The following is a 16,265-nucleotide window of genomic DNA, read 5'->3' on the forward strand; positions in this document are numbered from 1 at the left end:
GATAGTTGAGCTAGCAGATGTCAGGCAAATACGGCGGAGACAGCGGGTCGAAAAACATTGATTTAGGCATCAAATATTGATCTGGCGAATGGATAAACTGAAGCTTTTCCACATAACGCCTTTTATGCAACGCATCAAGTGAGTTTACGGCATCCGAAAGCACCGGGTCTTCCATGAAATGCATTATAAATTGCTCGATCAATTGAGACCATTGATAATACAGACACAAAATGACGGACAAGGGGGCGGAACCATACAGCGAGCACGTGATTTTGTGACGACGGTGGGTAGGGTCTATACCAGACTCACCGCTGTTCCAGTGATTGTGCCTGGCGACCGTCCGGCGGATCAAATTCCGAGGGCGGAGCAAGCCACAGCAAACAGACAGCGGAGTGGACCAATCAGCGACGGGCAGACATGACGTTGTTAAAGCGACAAGTAATTAGCGTGAGCGGAGAATGGAGAAGTTTATTCAACATGGCTAGCGCGAGCCATGTTGACTGTTGTCAATGACTTGTTTCGATGTGTTTTTGGTCATTTAAAACAGGTTTTACCGCGGATTGGAACATATCGGCTCTCCCGTTCGCCATCTGTGTTGTTGTAGACACGACTTTCGGCGCGCAAAAGTGACGTTACTCGTTAAGAACACGTCATGCAAATAAACGAATCTGATTGGACGATTGATTTTGTACCTTGCTCGAGAGGCCATTAATGGGCTAGGTCCCAGACTTTTTCTCACAGTGTTTGAAAAATACAGGGAGAATAGTCTTGCTGTGCCAGGCAAGTAAAATACACCAGTTTCTTTTAAAGAGGAGTGCAAGAGCAGAAACTGCTTTTTCAGTCTTGTCTGTGTTTTCCGCCATATACTGTATATGTATGAATAGCTCAGTGGTAATATCGCTGACGGGAGGTTGGGGGTTCAAACCCCGGTCAGCGGTTAGGCATTCACACTAAGCCCCAGCTAGCCGCCTAAAGAGGTACACAAAAAAAGTAGAGGCCAGGAGAATAAACACAATGATCTCCAACAATCCAGCTAAGGTCTACTCTCAGTGGCAGGGTAGCTTGCTGACCTGCAGTCAGGACATCACAACAGCATCACAAGTAATCAAAACAGCAGACATCCAGACAGGACTGTCCAAAATGAAGAACTGGACAGCTCCAGGGCCCGACAAGATTCATGCCTACTGGCTTAAGAAGCTAACTGCACTCCATGAACGCCTAGCAGCTGCTGAAATCGGGGACTCACCCAGAGTGGCTAACCAAAGGTCGGACAGTCCTCATCATGAAGGACCCCAGAAGGGAACAGTACCATTCAACTACCAGCCACCTGCCTCAGCACCACATGGAAGCTCCTATCAGGCATCATAGCGGCTAAAATGAGCAGGCCCATGGAGCAATACATGCACAGGGCAAAGAAAGGGCTTGGCAATAACACCAGGGGAGCCAAGCACCAACTGTTCAATTCAATTTAATTTGTATAGCCCTATATCACAACAGGTTTGTCTCAGAGGGCTTTACAGAGTCATTTTGATACACAGTCAGATACAGTAGATGAATGAGATGAGTGCATGACCTGGGTCGGTATCCCCCATCCTTAGACCCTCTCTGGCGGCAAGGAAAAACTAAAAAAAAAAAACACTTTATTTTTTAGATATCGGTGGGAGTGAACTCTCACACATGCTTTTGAGCACAATGTCGGATTAACATTCAAAAAGTATGAAAGCTGGACCGCATACTAACAAAAAGGATTGTCTCAGGAGTGATCTGTTCGAGGATCCAAGGTAATTATTATATTTTTCGTACATTGCATGCATTTTGAAACGTCATGAAAAAAAATCAATTGGAGAAATAAGCCGCTCCATACCTCGCAATATTTATGTAAAATAACTGCCAATGGCCGGTTTTTGCTTTTAACCAAGAATCGAGACTGTATCACTTCCATATAAGGGATTTAAGCATTTATTCACAAGAATTTTAACGTAAAAAGCTCTTTGTTGTGAACTTGTGGTTAGGCGGCGCCACAGTGACCCGAAAGACGAGCCACACATTCGACATATTTACGTAAAATAAATGCTACCTGCACTTTTTTGGTTTTTTTTGCTTTTAACCAAGAATCAAGACTGTTTTACGTCCATATTTATAAAGAATTAGGGGGTTTAAGCATTTATTCACAAGAATTTTCACCGGTAAACCTCTGTTTACATCAGAGGGCTTCAAGCTACATTCACTAACAGAATAGCGTTATACTTTGACATATTTAAATAAAATAAACACTAACTGCACGTTTTTTTTGCTTTTAACCAAAAATTGAGACTGTTTTACGTCCATATCTATAAAGAATTCAGGGATTTAAACAATTATTCACAAGAATTTCAAAGTAAAAAGCTCTTTGTAGTGGACTTGTGGTAAGGCGGCGCCACAGTGAACTGAAAGACGAGCTGCACATTTGACATATTTACGTAAAATAAATGCTACCTGCATGTTTTTTTTTTTTTTTTTTTTTTTTTTGCTTTTAAACAAGAATTGAGACTGTTTTACATCCATATTTATAAAGAATTGGGGGATTTAAGCATTTATTCACAAGAATTTTTACCGGAAAAGCTCTGTTTACATCAGGGGGCTTCAAGCTACATTCACTAACAGAATAGCATTATACTTCGACGTATTAAAATAAAATAAACACCAACTGCACGTTTTTTTGTTTTGTTTTTCTCTTTTAACCAAAAATTGAGACTGTTTTACCTCCATATCTATAAAGGATTCTGTGATTATAGCATTTATTCACAAGAATTTTCAATGACAAAAGCTATTTGTCTGTGTTTCCACTTAGTCCGCTTTGACGGCCACGCAAACAATGCTGGCTACTATACCAGGGTGAGCTCCCAGAGGGCACCTGGTCCTACACTAACCCCTACGCCGCCGGCAACAAGCAGATCTTCGTCTACTTTGACCCCATGCACCTTTTGAAGAACATCTATGGCAGCTTCCACAACGGCTGTATGGTGCTGCCCAGGTGTCCTGGAGCTGAAGTAAGTGGCCAGCATTATTCACTTTATAAAAAAGATGAGTCAAAACACCTATATTTCTACAAACTTCTTCTTTTTTAGGAGCCTGAGAGGATGAGGACGGCCCGATTCTAAAGTCCGTCAAGGCCGGCTATAAGTTGACCCAGAAGGTGCTGGCAAGCTCTTCGATCGAGTTGCAGAGCGTCGGGCTCATCATGGCGGTCGTCAACGCCAACACGGTCGCCGGGCTGAGGCCCCTCTCCATGACCACGGGCAAGGAGGAACACAGGGACAAGGAGACAGGCCGGGCGATCCTCAAGCGGCCATCTCTCCCCATGGCCCACATGGCATCCTTTGTAATTTTGCTGTGGGACTCCCTGATGTGCAGGAAGCACAACAGCACCTGCTGGAGTTCCTGGCGGTCCCTCTTCAACTGTTTTGGTGCGATCTTCTCCAAGGATATGACTTCAGAAGCGAGGAAGAGCAATTCCTTGGAGTGGCCGGCAGGACAGGAAAAGGAGCAGAGTCGAGGAGGGCAGAAAGAAGATGGCGAGGAACAGGGACTTGTACAAGTCGAGGTGACAGGCGTAGAAAAAGGCTATGTAATTGTTCAAAGGAGGCTCAAATCCTGGTAACACTACATCGATTATTTGCACTGCCTGAATTATCTCATACGCATTATGTATTTACAGTATGTTTATTTAGATTTCATACTTGCATGTCACTTTTGACATTTTAACTTATCCTACAAAATGGATACTCCACAATTTTGTTGTATAACTGTATAATGATAATAAAGGGCTATTACGGTATATTCTATAATAAGTTGTGATTGTATATATAATTTATTAAAAATCAATTTACATATTATATATAATTGATTCTGCATGTTTTCCTCAAGTATGAAGTGTCTGATGTTAAACTGAGTGATTTATTAGCTGTTGAAAACTTGCAATGAATAAGAAAAAATTTAGTTGCTACTTTGGTCAAAAACTTACTGTATACGATATGTTAAATATTGCTATTGATCCTGAAAATATACAGTGTATCACAAAAGTGAGTACACCCCTCGCATTTCTGCAGATATTTAAGTATATCTTTTCATGGAACAACACTGACAAAACATTGACACAATGAAAAGTGGTCTGTGTGCAGCTTATATAATAGAGTTCATTTATTTTCCCCTAAAAATAACTCAAAATATAGCCATTAATATCTAAACCCCTGACAACAAAATTGACTACACCTCTTTGAAAAAACACACATCCCTAAATGTCCAAATTGAGTACTGCTTGTCATTTTCCCTCCAAAATGTCATGTGACTCGTTACAGGAGTGCTATTCGCATTGCTGCAGAGATTGAAGAAGTGGGGGGTCAGCCTGTTAGCGCTCAAACCATGCGCTGCACTCTACATCAAATTGGTGTGCATGGCTGTCACACCAGGAGGAAGCCTCTTCTGAAGACGGGAAAGCCCGCCTGTCTCATCAGACGATAGGACACGGTTCCAGTAATCCATGTGCTTTGTTGTTATGTCTTCAGCAACCTGTTTGCGGGCTATCTTGTATACTGACGTCTTTAGATATACAGTTGGGCAAATAAGTATTTAGTCAACCACTAATTGTGCAAGTTCTCCCACTTGAAAATATTAGAGAGGCCTGTAATTGTCAACATGGGTAAACCTCAACCATGAGAGACAGAATGTGGAAAAAAATAACAGAAAATCACATTGTTTGATTTTTAAAGAATTTATTTGCAAATCATGGTGGAAAATAAGTATTTGGTCAATACCAAAAGTTGATCTCAATACTTTGTTATGTACCCTTTGTTGGCAATAACAGAGGCCAACGTTTTCTGTAACTCTTCACAAGCTTTTCACACACTGTTGCTGGTATTTTGGCCCATTCCTCCATGCAGATCTCCTCTAGAGCAGTGACGTTTTGGGGCTGTCGTTGGGCAACACAGACTTTCAACTCACTCCACAGATTTTCTATGGGGTTGAGATCTGGAGACTGGCTAGGCCACTCCAGGACCTTGAAATGCTTCTAACGAAGCCACTCCTTTGTTGCCCTGGCTGTGTGTTTGTGATCATTGTCATGCTGAAAGACCCACGTCTCATCTTCAATGCCCTTGCTGATGGAAAGATTTTCACTCAAAATCTCTCCATACATGGCCCCATTCATTCTTTCCTTTACACAGATCAGTCGTCCTGGTCCCTTTGCGGAAAAACAGCCCCAAAGCATGATGTTCCCACCCCCATGCTTTACAGTGGGTATTGTGTTCTTCGGATGCAATTCAGAATTCTTTCTCCTCCAAACACGAGAACCTGTGTTTCTACCAAAAAGTTCAATTTTGGTTTCATCTGACCATAACACATTCTCCCAGTCCTCTTCTGGATCATCCAAATGCTCTGTAGCAAACCGCAGATGGGCCTGGACGTGTACGTTCTTCAACGGGGAGACACGTCTGGCAGTGCAGGATTTGAGTCCATGGCGGCGCATTGTGTTACTGATAGTAGCCTTTGTTACTGTGGTCCCAGCTCTCTGTAGGTCATTCAGTGGGTCCCCCCAGTGTGGTTTTGGGATTTTTGCTCATTGTTCTTGTTATCATTTTGACGCCACGGGGTGAGATCTTGCGTGGAGCCCCAGATCGAGGGAGATTATCAGTGGTCTTGTATGTCTTCCATTTTCTAATAATTGCTCCCACAGTTGATTTCTTTACACCAAGCGTTTTACCTAGGGTTGTTCCGATCATTTTTTTTTGCTCCCGATCCGATCCCGATCGTTTTAGTTTGAGTATCTGCCGATCCCGATATTTCCCGATCCGATTGCTTTTTTTTGCTCCCGATTCAATTCCAATCATTCCCGATAATTTTTCCCGATCATATACATTTTGGCAATGCATTAAGAAAAAAATGAATACAACTCGGACGAATATATACATTCATCATACAGTACATAAGTACTGTATTTGTTTGTTATGACAATAAATCCTCAAGATGGCATTTACATTATTAACATTCTTTCTGTGAGAGGGATCCACGGATAGAAAGACAAATGTGACTTTGCATATTGTGACTAAATATTGCCATCTTGTGTATTTGTTGAGCTTTCAGTAAATGATACTGTAGCCATGCCCAAATGCATGATGGGAATTGCATCCATGACTGTGCGTAGTGCTACCAATTGATAGATCTTCTCTGCATTGGGAAATAACATAGGGTGTTAAGAAAAAGATCAATTGCTACCTAGCTTCCCCACATTGCTTCCCACGATATTTGTAACCGTTGGGAGAGGGATTGTAAGGTTTTAGCCTATTAAAAAAAAAGGCTCCAAAGGCTGCCAAAATTCACTCTACTCATTTTACACTGCCTTTTATCTCTCTATATGGGTAAAATGGCGCCATTACAGATTGAGCGCGACAATGCGTCAGTGGGTCGTGCAACGCATGCGTTAATTGCGTTAAATATTTAACGTGATACATTTTTTAAAAATTAATTACGGCAGTTATCGGGATAAATTTGATAACCCTAGCTTAAGACTAAACTAAAGACTCTGAATGAGTGTAACATATTATGTCTGTAACGTTAAATACAATTAGAAAGCGATTTAATTAAAAAATATACAGTATATATATTTAAAAAAAGGCATGGCTGATGTTTTTTTGCCAATTCCGATACTTTGAAAATGAGGTGATCGGACCCGATCTATCGACATCTCTAGTTTTACCTATTGCAGATTCAGTCTTCCCAGCCTGGTGCAGGTCTACAATTTTGTCTCTGGTCTCCTTCGACAGCTCTTTGGTCTTGGCCATAGTGGAGTTTGGAGTGTGACTGACTTGTGGACAGGTGTCTTTTTAATACCGATAATGAGTTAAAACAGGTGCCATTAATACAGGTAACGAGTGGAGCCTCGTTAGACTTCATTAGAAGAAGTTAGACCTCTTTGACGGCCAGAAATCTTGCTTGATTGTAGGTGACGAAATACTTATTTTCCACTCTAATTTGGAAATAAATTCTTTGAGAATCAAACAATGTGATTTTCCGTTTTGTTTTTTTTCCACATTTTGTCTCTCATGGTTGAGGTTTACCCATTTTGACATTTACAGGCCTCTCTAATCTTTTCAAGTAGGAGAACGTGCACAATTGGTGTTGACTAAATATTTATTTGCCCCACTGTAAGCCATAAGCCAACAAACTACAGATGTCGCGATTCGATCATTCGCCGCAGTGCACTCAGATTGCTTGTTAAAGCTGACAATGAGTGACAGCTGTTAAGGCTTTGATGTTGCCAGAGAACCCTGGGAGCACTACACTGGAAAGACCCCGCATCGTTGAGCTTGTTTAAACATTTGCGATAGTGCGACTATGGCAATTCATTGTGTGTGTGTGTGTAAGTAAACAGCTTTTCATCAGCAGCGTGAGCGGATTTTAGTGGAATTAATAAAGACAAGTATGTTTCTTCGTTATTCTTGTTTAAAAATAATTCAGTGGGACACTAACATGCTTAACATTTTTTTTTTCAATTATTTTTTTTTTCAGTCTCGGATTGGGACTCGGTTTAAATGTGAAGTGTTTTAAATAGTTTTCGTTCCATTTTGCACAGGAACAGTTTTTTAATCACTTTTCTATGTAAAAAAAAAAAAAAGAATAAATGGCATCTAGTTTAAACGGAGATAAATGCCTCTGTGTTTTTCTACATATTAAAAAGTTATCTCTTGCCATAGTTGAAGTACCGCGATACAGATCGGATCGCCGCAGAGGTATCGGGATACAGATCGGATCGTGACAAAAGTGCACCTTTCCAGCACTAAAAAACACATTTTAGGACTGAAACACAAATCTCTACTTATGAGATGGTACCATAATTGATTTCTGCCTCATCTGAAGAAGAAGATAAAAGCAACACTTTGGATGATCTGCCCTCCTCGTTGATGGATGGCGACTTTTTCTCCTCCTTGCTGGATGCAGACTCCTGGTGCTTAGGACGATGGGCTCGGCTGACATCTGCAAGACCAAGACCACACAAAAATCTTATTTCTTCATTTGCACACTTGTGTCCCCAATGTTGTTCTCTGTTGGAGAAAATTCCTCCTGGCCAATTTTTGGTTTATTCCTGTTTTGTTTGTCTTTAAATTAGCCCTGCAGAATATATCGTTTGAATATCACCATCGCGATGTGCGCAATAGTCCGATCACAGGATGTGCGATTATTATGTTCTGTTGTAATCCAATCCAACACAAATGAATTCAAAGTGCTTGAAATCGCATTCAAATCAGGAAGACATCAATAAAAATAGTCTCATAAAATACATGAAAAAGGAGTAAAAGCGTAAAAGAGCCCAAGCCAAATATTGTGTATGTGCGCAGGGCAGAAAATGGACGGTAATTACGTTGTGAAATGTGAATGTTGGATTTGTGACAGCTCGGAAAGAGGCGAGTGATCACTACTAACAGAGTTGTGTTTTACACTACAACACTGCGCCCGGGCCCCCACTCTGAAGCGTCACTTTGGGAGACTAAGTTTAGCAGCCAAGTTTCGAGTTAAGAGAGCAGCATCGTCCCAAGTCGGATGAATGCCGTCTCGGCGCACGAGCCCGGACAATAAAGACTATGTCGTTTTTTGGGCACCATCTAAACCAGGGGTGGGCAAACTATTCCACAAAGGGCCGCAGTGGGTGTGGGTTTTTGTTGCAACCCATTAAGAGGAAACATTTTCACCAATCTGCTGTTTTACAAGTGCATTCAGTCGATTGCAGTCAGGTGCTTCTCATTTCTGCTGAAACTCTATTGGTTATACTATCTGTGCTGGGTCAGTTGGAACAAAGACCAGGACCCATTGCGGCCCTCAAGGACCGGTTTGCCCACCCCTGATCTAGACAACCAGCCGTTAAATGATGAGAACCTAGAGTACACCTCATCATTGACCAAATTAGGCAGAGGACCAGAGAATGCTACAGTGTCCGCCATCAACTTAGCAAGCTTACACACCGAGGCTACGTTTAATTTAAGCACCTCAGACTGTCTCCGCCGGGCGTCTTTACCGCCTGCGTGAATCATGATACGGCGGAACTTCTTCCTACTCTGCTTTAAGAGCCTGAGGTTTCCTTCGATGTCACCGACTCTGGCCCCTGGGTAACACCTGACAGACACCGCCGGGTGCTTCACGTCTCTAACTATGGAGCTTCCAATTACGAAAGTGTCTGGTTCAGCCGGTGTGTCGCTGAGGGGGTCAAACCTATTGCTGACGTGAAGCTGCTGGTGCACTAAGGTTGTGCGTCTACCACTACGCATGAATGCCGAAAATATTGCAAAATGTCAGACTCCACACCGTTTCCATTTTGAATGTATTCCAAGGCTCCAGACTAACATTTTTTTCCAGGAGCACAGTAGCCCCTAACTTAAAATTTTAAGGGCACAAGAAGATTATTCAGGGGCTGACACTGTAAATTGACATGCTAAGTTTTCCTCTAATTTTCACTGTTTAACCGATAAATACTTTCATAATAAATGCATAAAACTACAAACTAATGAATATATATTTTATTCTCTATCAGTTTTGACATCAACCAGTATACCGGTTAGACATGTGCCGTTTAGCGGTTTCAAGGTATGAAAATGTCACGGTTTCAAAACCCCTAAAGTTTTCCGTCATACGTTTCTTACGCTATTTTTTATGTTCCAACGGTAGAAATCCCTCGCTTGCAGCTGCAGGGTTTACCTCTCCCCCTCCGGTTGTTGCTCAGTGAGTCAGCTGTGCTACACGAAGGCTGGAGGAGGTGAAACACCGGAACTTTTCCCCCATCCAAAAAAAACAACGTTGTTGGTATGGGAACACTTCGCCCACAGAAAAGTTACAGATGGCCGCGGCTGAGAAGAAGAGGGCAAATCGACATGTAAACCATATTTGCTGTGGGTGACTGCCAGAGGAGGCAATACCTCCAATATGATTTTGCATATATGTGATCACCCGTCGCTTTACACAAAAATAAAGGTTCGTAAACGCTGTTATGAACGTTTCCCACCAGTTACAAGAGTTAATGCCAGCGTGTTTATTGTTTCTAGCAGTGGTAAAACAAATACGTAAATTATACAATAATTCAAATTTTTTTTTAACAGCTCAAACATAGTAAAATAAATAAAAAATGCAGATCATTATTCAAAATGCCCATGCCCTCAAACAAACAATTAACTGACAAACTGCATGGAAAATTTTCTTAAATCAACTCCACCGACTATATTAAACCCCTGCTAATTCGAAGAACTTCCCCGGAAAAATAAAGACCTGGCTGTTAAAATAGTGTCTATAAAAGTTGTAAAGTGTATTTATTTATTCATTTTTGGAAGATTTTTTTTTTATTTTACACACGAACAACAAACAACAAAAATAAATGAAATGAACAGGAATCCTACAATCCTATTATTTCTTAAACAGATCATATGACTAGCACCTTGGAGACATTCCTTTGCTTTGCTGAACGAAAACTACACCTGAGGAGGCAAGATGGATATGTAGAATTTTTTTTTATTTGACATGAACAGTGTCAAGATGTGGAAAACACAAACAAGGCTGAAAAAGCAGTTTCAGCTCTTGCACCCTTGAAAACAAACTGCTGCATTTTAAGCCAAAAGAACTATTGTGTTTTATAGAACAATATGTCTATATGCTGCCATGGCAGTTTCATGGCACATTATGCCCCCGGACAACCAACGACAGCCCCAAAACATCACTGCTCTAGAGGAGATCTGCATTGAGGAATGGGCCAAAATACTAGCAACAGTGTGTGAAAAGCTTGTGAAGAGTTACAGAAAACGTTTGGCCTCCGTTATTGCCAACAAATGGTAAATAACAAAGTATTGAGATAAACTTTTGCTATTGACCAAATACTTATTTTCCACCATGATTTGCAAATAAATTATTTAAAAATAAAACAATGTGATTTTCTGTTTTTTTTCCACATTCTGTCTCTCATTGTTGAGGTTTACCCATGTTGACAATTACAGGCCTCTCTAATATTTTCAAGTGGGAGAACTTGCACAAGTAGTGGTTGACTAAATACCAATTTGCCCCACTGTATATATGTATATATATTAAGCTCGAGAACGATAAACCGATACGACCGGATATCCGGTTTTACAGGTGAGAGATACAGCTGTATCGATAGTAAAGTTACCATTCGAGAGATAGAATTCGGCTATCGCGAGCACAAGAATCGGCTTCTAATGCTTAGTTCAATGCATTGCTTAATATGATAATTTAGCTTGTACCTCACATGCTGCGCTTGTGTCATTCACCACACAGCGCACTTAGATTGTGACCGCCGACGTGGTTGCCTCAACTTCCCATTCATTTCGGCCCACTAGTAGTCGCCGTGATTACCCGATCGTCACGGGCGTATCATAACAATGCGAGAGCTAACAAAACCACTGTCACGCAAGCTCCGTAGCGTTTTCTTTACAGCCCAAAATGAAACTAGTAGTGGCAACGAAGCAACATGCTAAAACAATGGACAGTTTGCGCACCAGCGACAGGCAGCGGTTAATTTTCATCGTACCCAGGAAAACAAAAGTCGGAATTTGAAGTCACGAAGGCAGCCAGATCCGTTCGCATAGGACAGAGCTAGTGAGAAGTGTGAAGCGGTACAGATATTGTGAGTTTTTAACACTAAAAATTAACCCACTACAATGGTGGAAAGGGCGGCATATTGTTTCCACGAAACGCAGTCTACTTAAACGTGAACATGTGGATCAGTTGATCTTCCTCAAGAAAAATCTGCCCTTCAAAAAAGATATAGACAGTGATGAGGAATAAAAAAAAAAAAATGTGGAAGCACAGGCATAAGCTAATGACTTTCCTGTGATAAGGTTAAAGTAATGATTATAGACCTGTCTGTCGAAAATGCCATGTTTTTAGTCCCCAAGTTATACCAGTGGTAAAGCATAATTTATTATTTATTTATGACAACACTAGCAGGTTTAATTATTTTTTTCTAGAGCTGCTGCATATAATTAATATTTTTTGCTTGTAAGATGTTTAGGTTGAAAGTTTGCACTTAAATTACTTACCTATTGTGTTCAAAACACCAGGAAATACAGTAATTAAATTACTGCACTTTGTTGTTGTCTGTCACTGGAGTTATATTTTATCATCAATCCCATTCAACAAAATGACGGTTATATAGTAAGCTTTATTTTTTTTTCATAAAAAAATGAAACATAACATTGGTATGAAATTTTGTTTCACACACAACAAATGTTTACTATCGCATCGTTTTCACTCTGTATCGAACCGTATCGTTCTTAAACTGTATAGAATCCTATCAAATCGCTCGGCCTTAAAAATGTATCGTTTTTTAATCGAATCGTAACCTCTGTATCTAGATATCGAATCGGCTTCATGCCAGAGATTCCCAACCCTAATATATACAGTATATATATATGTATTTTTTACCATTCATATTTTATTTCTTTGGCTTAATCTGGTTATGTAATGGGTTATTGTACAGTATCATTATAACAACAGTTCATGAAAATAAGCTTATTCTGAGAAAAAAAAATACCACTGGTTAAAAAAAAAAAAAAAAATCAAACAAAAATAAGCAGTAACTCAAAATGTTACTCATTACTTGAGTGTTCTTTTCACAAGATACTTTTTTACTTGTACTTGAGTACATTTTTGGATGACTACTTTAACACGAGTAATATTATTTTGAAGTAACGTTACACTTACTTGAGTAAAATTTTTGGCCACTCTACCCACCTCTGCTACCGTCCTTATGCAAACCTACGCACAGTTAACAAAAGTTAACTAACCTTCCAGTCTGTAAAGGACAACTTTGAGGGAACGCCAACGGAACTCTTCTGCTCCCGCTGTTATTCCCGCATCCATTTTTCCACACTCGACGTCGAGGGTTCGTTACAGTGAAGCGAGGAAAAAATGGATGGGGAAAAAAAAAGATTACGGTGCTGTTCATTCAACTGTTCATGTCCGTCGGGGGGGGATTCGTGTCACACTATTCACGCTGTGTGATTGGCTGAGGAGTAATGTGGCCTCATAAATGTGCCGAATCAAACCTGCAAGGTGCTGGCGCCGTTGTACTGACAAATGGGGAGCCCTGTCAAATCGGTCTTTGTCAGTCACGTGCCCAAACTAGCGGACACGCCCCCATGCGCCATTTTGAGTGTATCACGGATGTAAACAAACCAGAACAGGAGTAGCTCCGACGCCACATTACTGCCTCCAACTTCATCGCTGGATATAAAAAAGTCCCTCGTTTACGGTATCAGTGCTTACATTTTAAAAACTATAAATCTCTCGAAGCTCACGGACATTTAACGAATGGCTCGGTGCAGGATCTTCGCATTTCGACCGCAGGACTGCGACAACACAGTCGTCACTCGTTGCTACTCTCAGAAACATGATACAGCTCATACTTGAACATCTTTGAACTTGAATTGTACCTTGAATATCATCTTAAACATCACATGACTAAAACAGGTGAAGGAACTGTCATAATGACATGCAAATTCATGTATATTGCACAATATATTGTTTCAGTGTTGACATTGCCATGCAAAGATGTGCAATTTTACTTGAACACGTTATTCTACAACTAGTGTTATTTTACTTCTTATGCACATGTTTTATATTTCCTTGTATTGCTATTTTCTGTTTACCATTGTGCTGCTGCTGTGTTTTGATTGAGAATTTTAGTAAAAATTATAAATCCAAAAAAAGTAAACCTGTCAAACATCTCGTTTTGTTAGCAAACATTTTATTTCCTATTCAGTGTTTATCTCCACAAAATTGTTTGAATGTAATTAGTAAAAAAAAAAAAATAAATAAAAAAGTACTTTTCATTATCAAAACCAACACTAGTGTTTTACGTACCTAAGAGAGGCAAGGAGTCAAGACTTCAAAATTGTCACTGACATACTTTATTAAACAGGTTTAAGTCATCTACAAACGTATAAAAAACTACTTGTACAAACACTACGAAAAGAAAATTGTACTATACTACTGTTGGGCAATGGCTTATCAGGGCACAGCAGAAAGTGACAACCTTATCCAACATTGTGGCTTCTTCACCTTCACATGGAAGAATCATGTTTATGGGTGGGTTCCTGTTAAGATCTTATACTTCTGACAAACCTTTCCGATGACCCTTTCAACATGGATTCTCAAATGTGCTGACAGCGGCCTTTTGTAAATGCTGGGAGTTTGACATCTGAACACTACATGCTCACATTCTTGTATGTCAAAACCTCTGTCAGCCAAGACAATGTCCCCAGGTGACAAATTATCAAAAAAAAAATCACTGTTCAGGGTTATATGTTTGTCACTTGTACACCCTCCCCAGCCTTTTGATAAGAAACAAATGGCTCCCTTGGGTGTAATACATATTAAATACTTCATAGTGTGGTGGTGCTTGTAGCTGGAAAACATTTGGGCACGTGCTTTCAGATTTGATGGGTTTTCTGTGAAAATTTCAAAACGGTCAAAAATCACAGTCTGTGTCACATCCTGATTGGTGTTGTGCGTCTCATCCTCTGTGATTAGCTGATCACCTTCTTCTCCAGCTTCATGTGTCCCCTCTTCAGTCTGTAGCTGACCACTTTCTTCTCCAGCGTCAGGTGTCCCTTCCTCATTCTGTTGGTGACTGTTTATTTCACCAGGCTCAGATGTTCCCCTCCTTGGTCTGCAGCTCTTCAATGTTTGCATCCTGCTGGACCCCCATCTCTGGTGCTTGCAGTGTCTCTTTCCGTAGCTGCTCACGTTCATCTTGCAGAGCGTGCAGTGTTTGTCGGTGTAACAGATGTGTGTCCCAGATGTAGGATGGTGCCCAGTCTGGGTCAGTCTCCATCATTTCATAAGCTGGTTCACCTGCAATCACAGGTTTTATTTAGAAAGCTAGGTAAGATTGGATATTTCCATGGCATTTCACTTTCGTAAACACTTAATCAGACATGCTACCATCCCATCAGATCTCTCAGATCACAAAAGGAAATCTCGCGCATTGATAAATATTTCTGTGCATTTTTGCTGTTTACCTTTGTCTTTTAAATCATTCACTCTATAATGTTTTTATAAACGATGACTGAATAAATTAAACACTGATTTATCACGTACAGATTAACCCATTTCAACTGCCCTCCCTCTTTGCCTGTAGTTTACAAGTGAGGCTAGCTAGCTAAGGTTAGCCAATGAGAAAATAGCGACTTTAGAAAGCAAAAAAAACAGCATATTCAGTATCAATAATTTGAAAAAAAACTGACTTGCCTTTATGAAAATGCCGAGAGCAAACACGCCGGAAGGGAGATATGGTGTAGAAAGTCGTTTCACCGCTGCGACCCAGGCCATCCGACGCCGCTTCGTTAGTTCCTCAACCTGCTGTCTATAACCTCTTTTCCAAGAGGGAAAACGAAAAAATCTTACGTCGTGGTCAACTTTGCTGCCATTTTTGTCGTGTGATTTAGTATGGCAGCCTTTCAAACAACACGAGTGTCCCATTTATCAAAGACAATGATGAAAGCAAAGACGATTCTCACTGCTCAGTTGTTTACAATAAGTGTACACTCAAAATGGCGATTCAACCCACAATGCACTGCGGCTTTTGACAGCGTTACGTCACCTGACAAAGACCGATTGATAGCCAAAGCGCTACTGAGCAACCACGCCCCTCCAGGGGTGCTCACGTGTCAACTGTCAAACTTTTTTTTTTTTTTAATTAAACAATACAAAACATACATATACCAAACATTACAAAACAACTAGTTCACATAGAATATTAGCCTGGTACACCAGACTCAACGCTGTTCCAGCTATTGAGTCTGGCCACCCTTCCCACGGAAACAATTTCCAGGGCGGAGCAAGCCACAGCATACAGACAGCGGAGTGGACCAATCAGCGACGGGCAGACGTGACGTTAGAAAAATGGCGACTTCAGGATGACGGACTTGCGCGCGGAAGTAAACATACGAAGAGAGCGGAGTTTATTCGACATGGCTAGCGCGAGACAGATTGTTGTCAGTGACTCGTGTCGATGTGTTTTTGGTCATTTAAAACTGATTTTACCGTGGATTGGAACATATTCTCGGCTCTGCCACTCACCGTCTGTGTTGCTGAAGGGACGACTGTCGACGCGCAAGAGTGACGTTGCTTGTGAAGAACACGTGACGCAAATAAACGAATCTGATTTGTCGATTGATTTTGTATCTGCTCGAAAAGGCCGTTAATGGGAGGGGTTCCAGACTATTTCTCTCAGT

General features: G+C 40.8%; 1 protein-coding gene across 2 annotated transcripts in view; it reads right to left on the reverse strand.

Moving 5' to 3' along the window:
• The window catches only part of LOC130929104 (uncharacterized), a 50,366-nt gene extending 37,346 nt beyond the window's left edge, over positions 1 to 13,020 (reverse strand). For both annotated transcript variants that reach the window (XM_057856051.1, XM_057856050.1), the window contains exons 1-2: positions 12,813 to 13,020; positions 7,864 to 8,007 (exon numbers count right to left, since the gene is read on the reverse strand). In XM_057856051.1, the coding sequence (XP_057712034.1) occupies positions 7,864 to 8,007; positions 12,813 to 12,888 (220 nt within the window). In that variant the 5' untranslated portion in view covers positions 12,889 to 13,020. The remainder of the gene's footprint in view (positions 1 to 7,863; positions 8,008 to 12,812) is intronic.
• Positions 13,021 to 16,265: the final 3,245 nt, after the last annotated feature.

This window comes from Corythoichthys intestinalis, chromosome 13 (genome assembly GCF_030265065.1).
Source record: "Corythoichthys intestinalis isolate RoL2023-P3 chromosome 13, ASM3026506v1, whole genome shotgun sequence".
In the NCBI taxonomy this organism is placed as follows: domain Eukaryota; kingdom Metazoa; phylum Chordata; class Actinopteri; order Syngnathiformes; family Syngnathidae; genus Corythoichthys; species Corythoichthys intestinalis.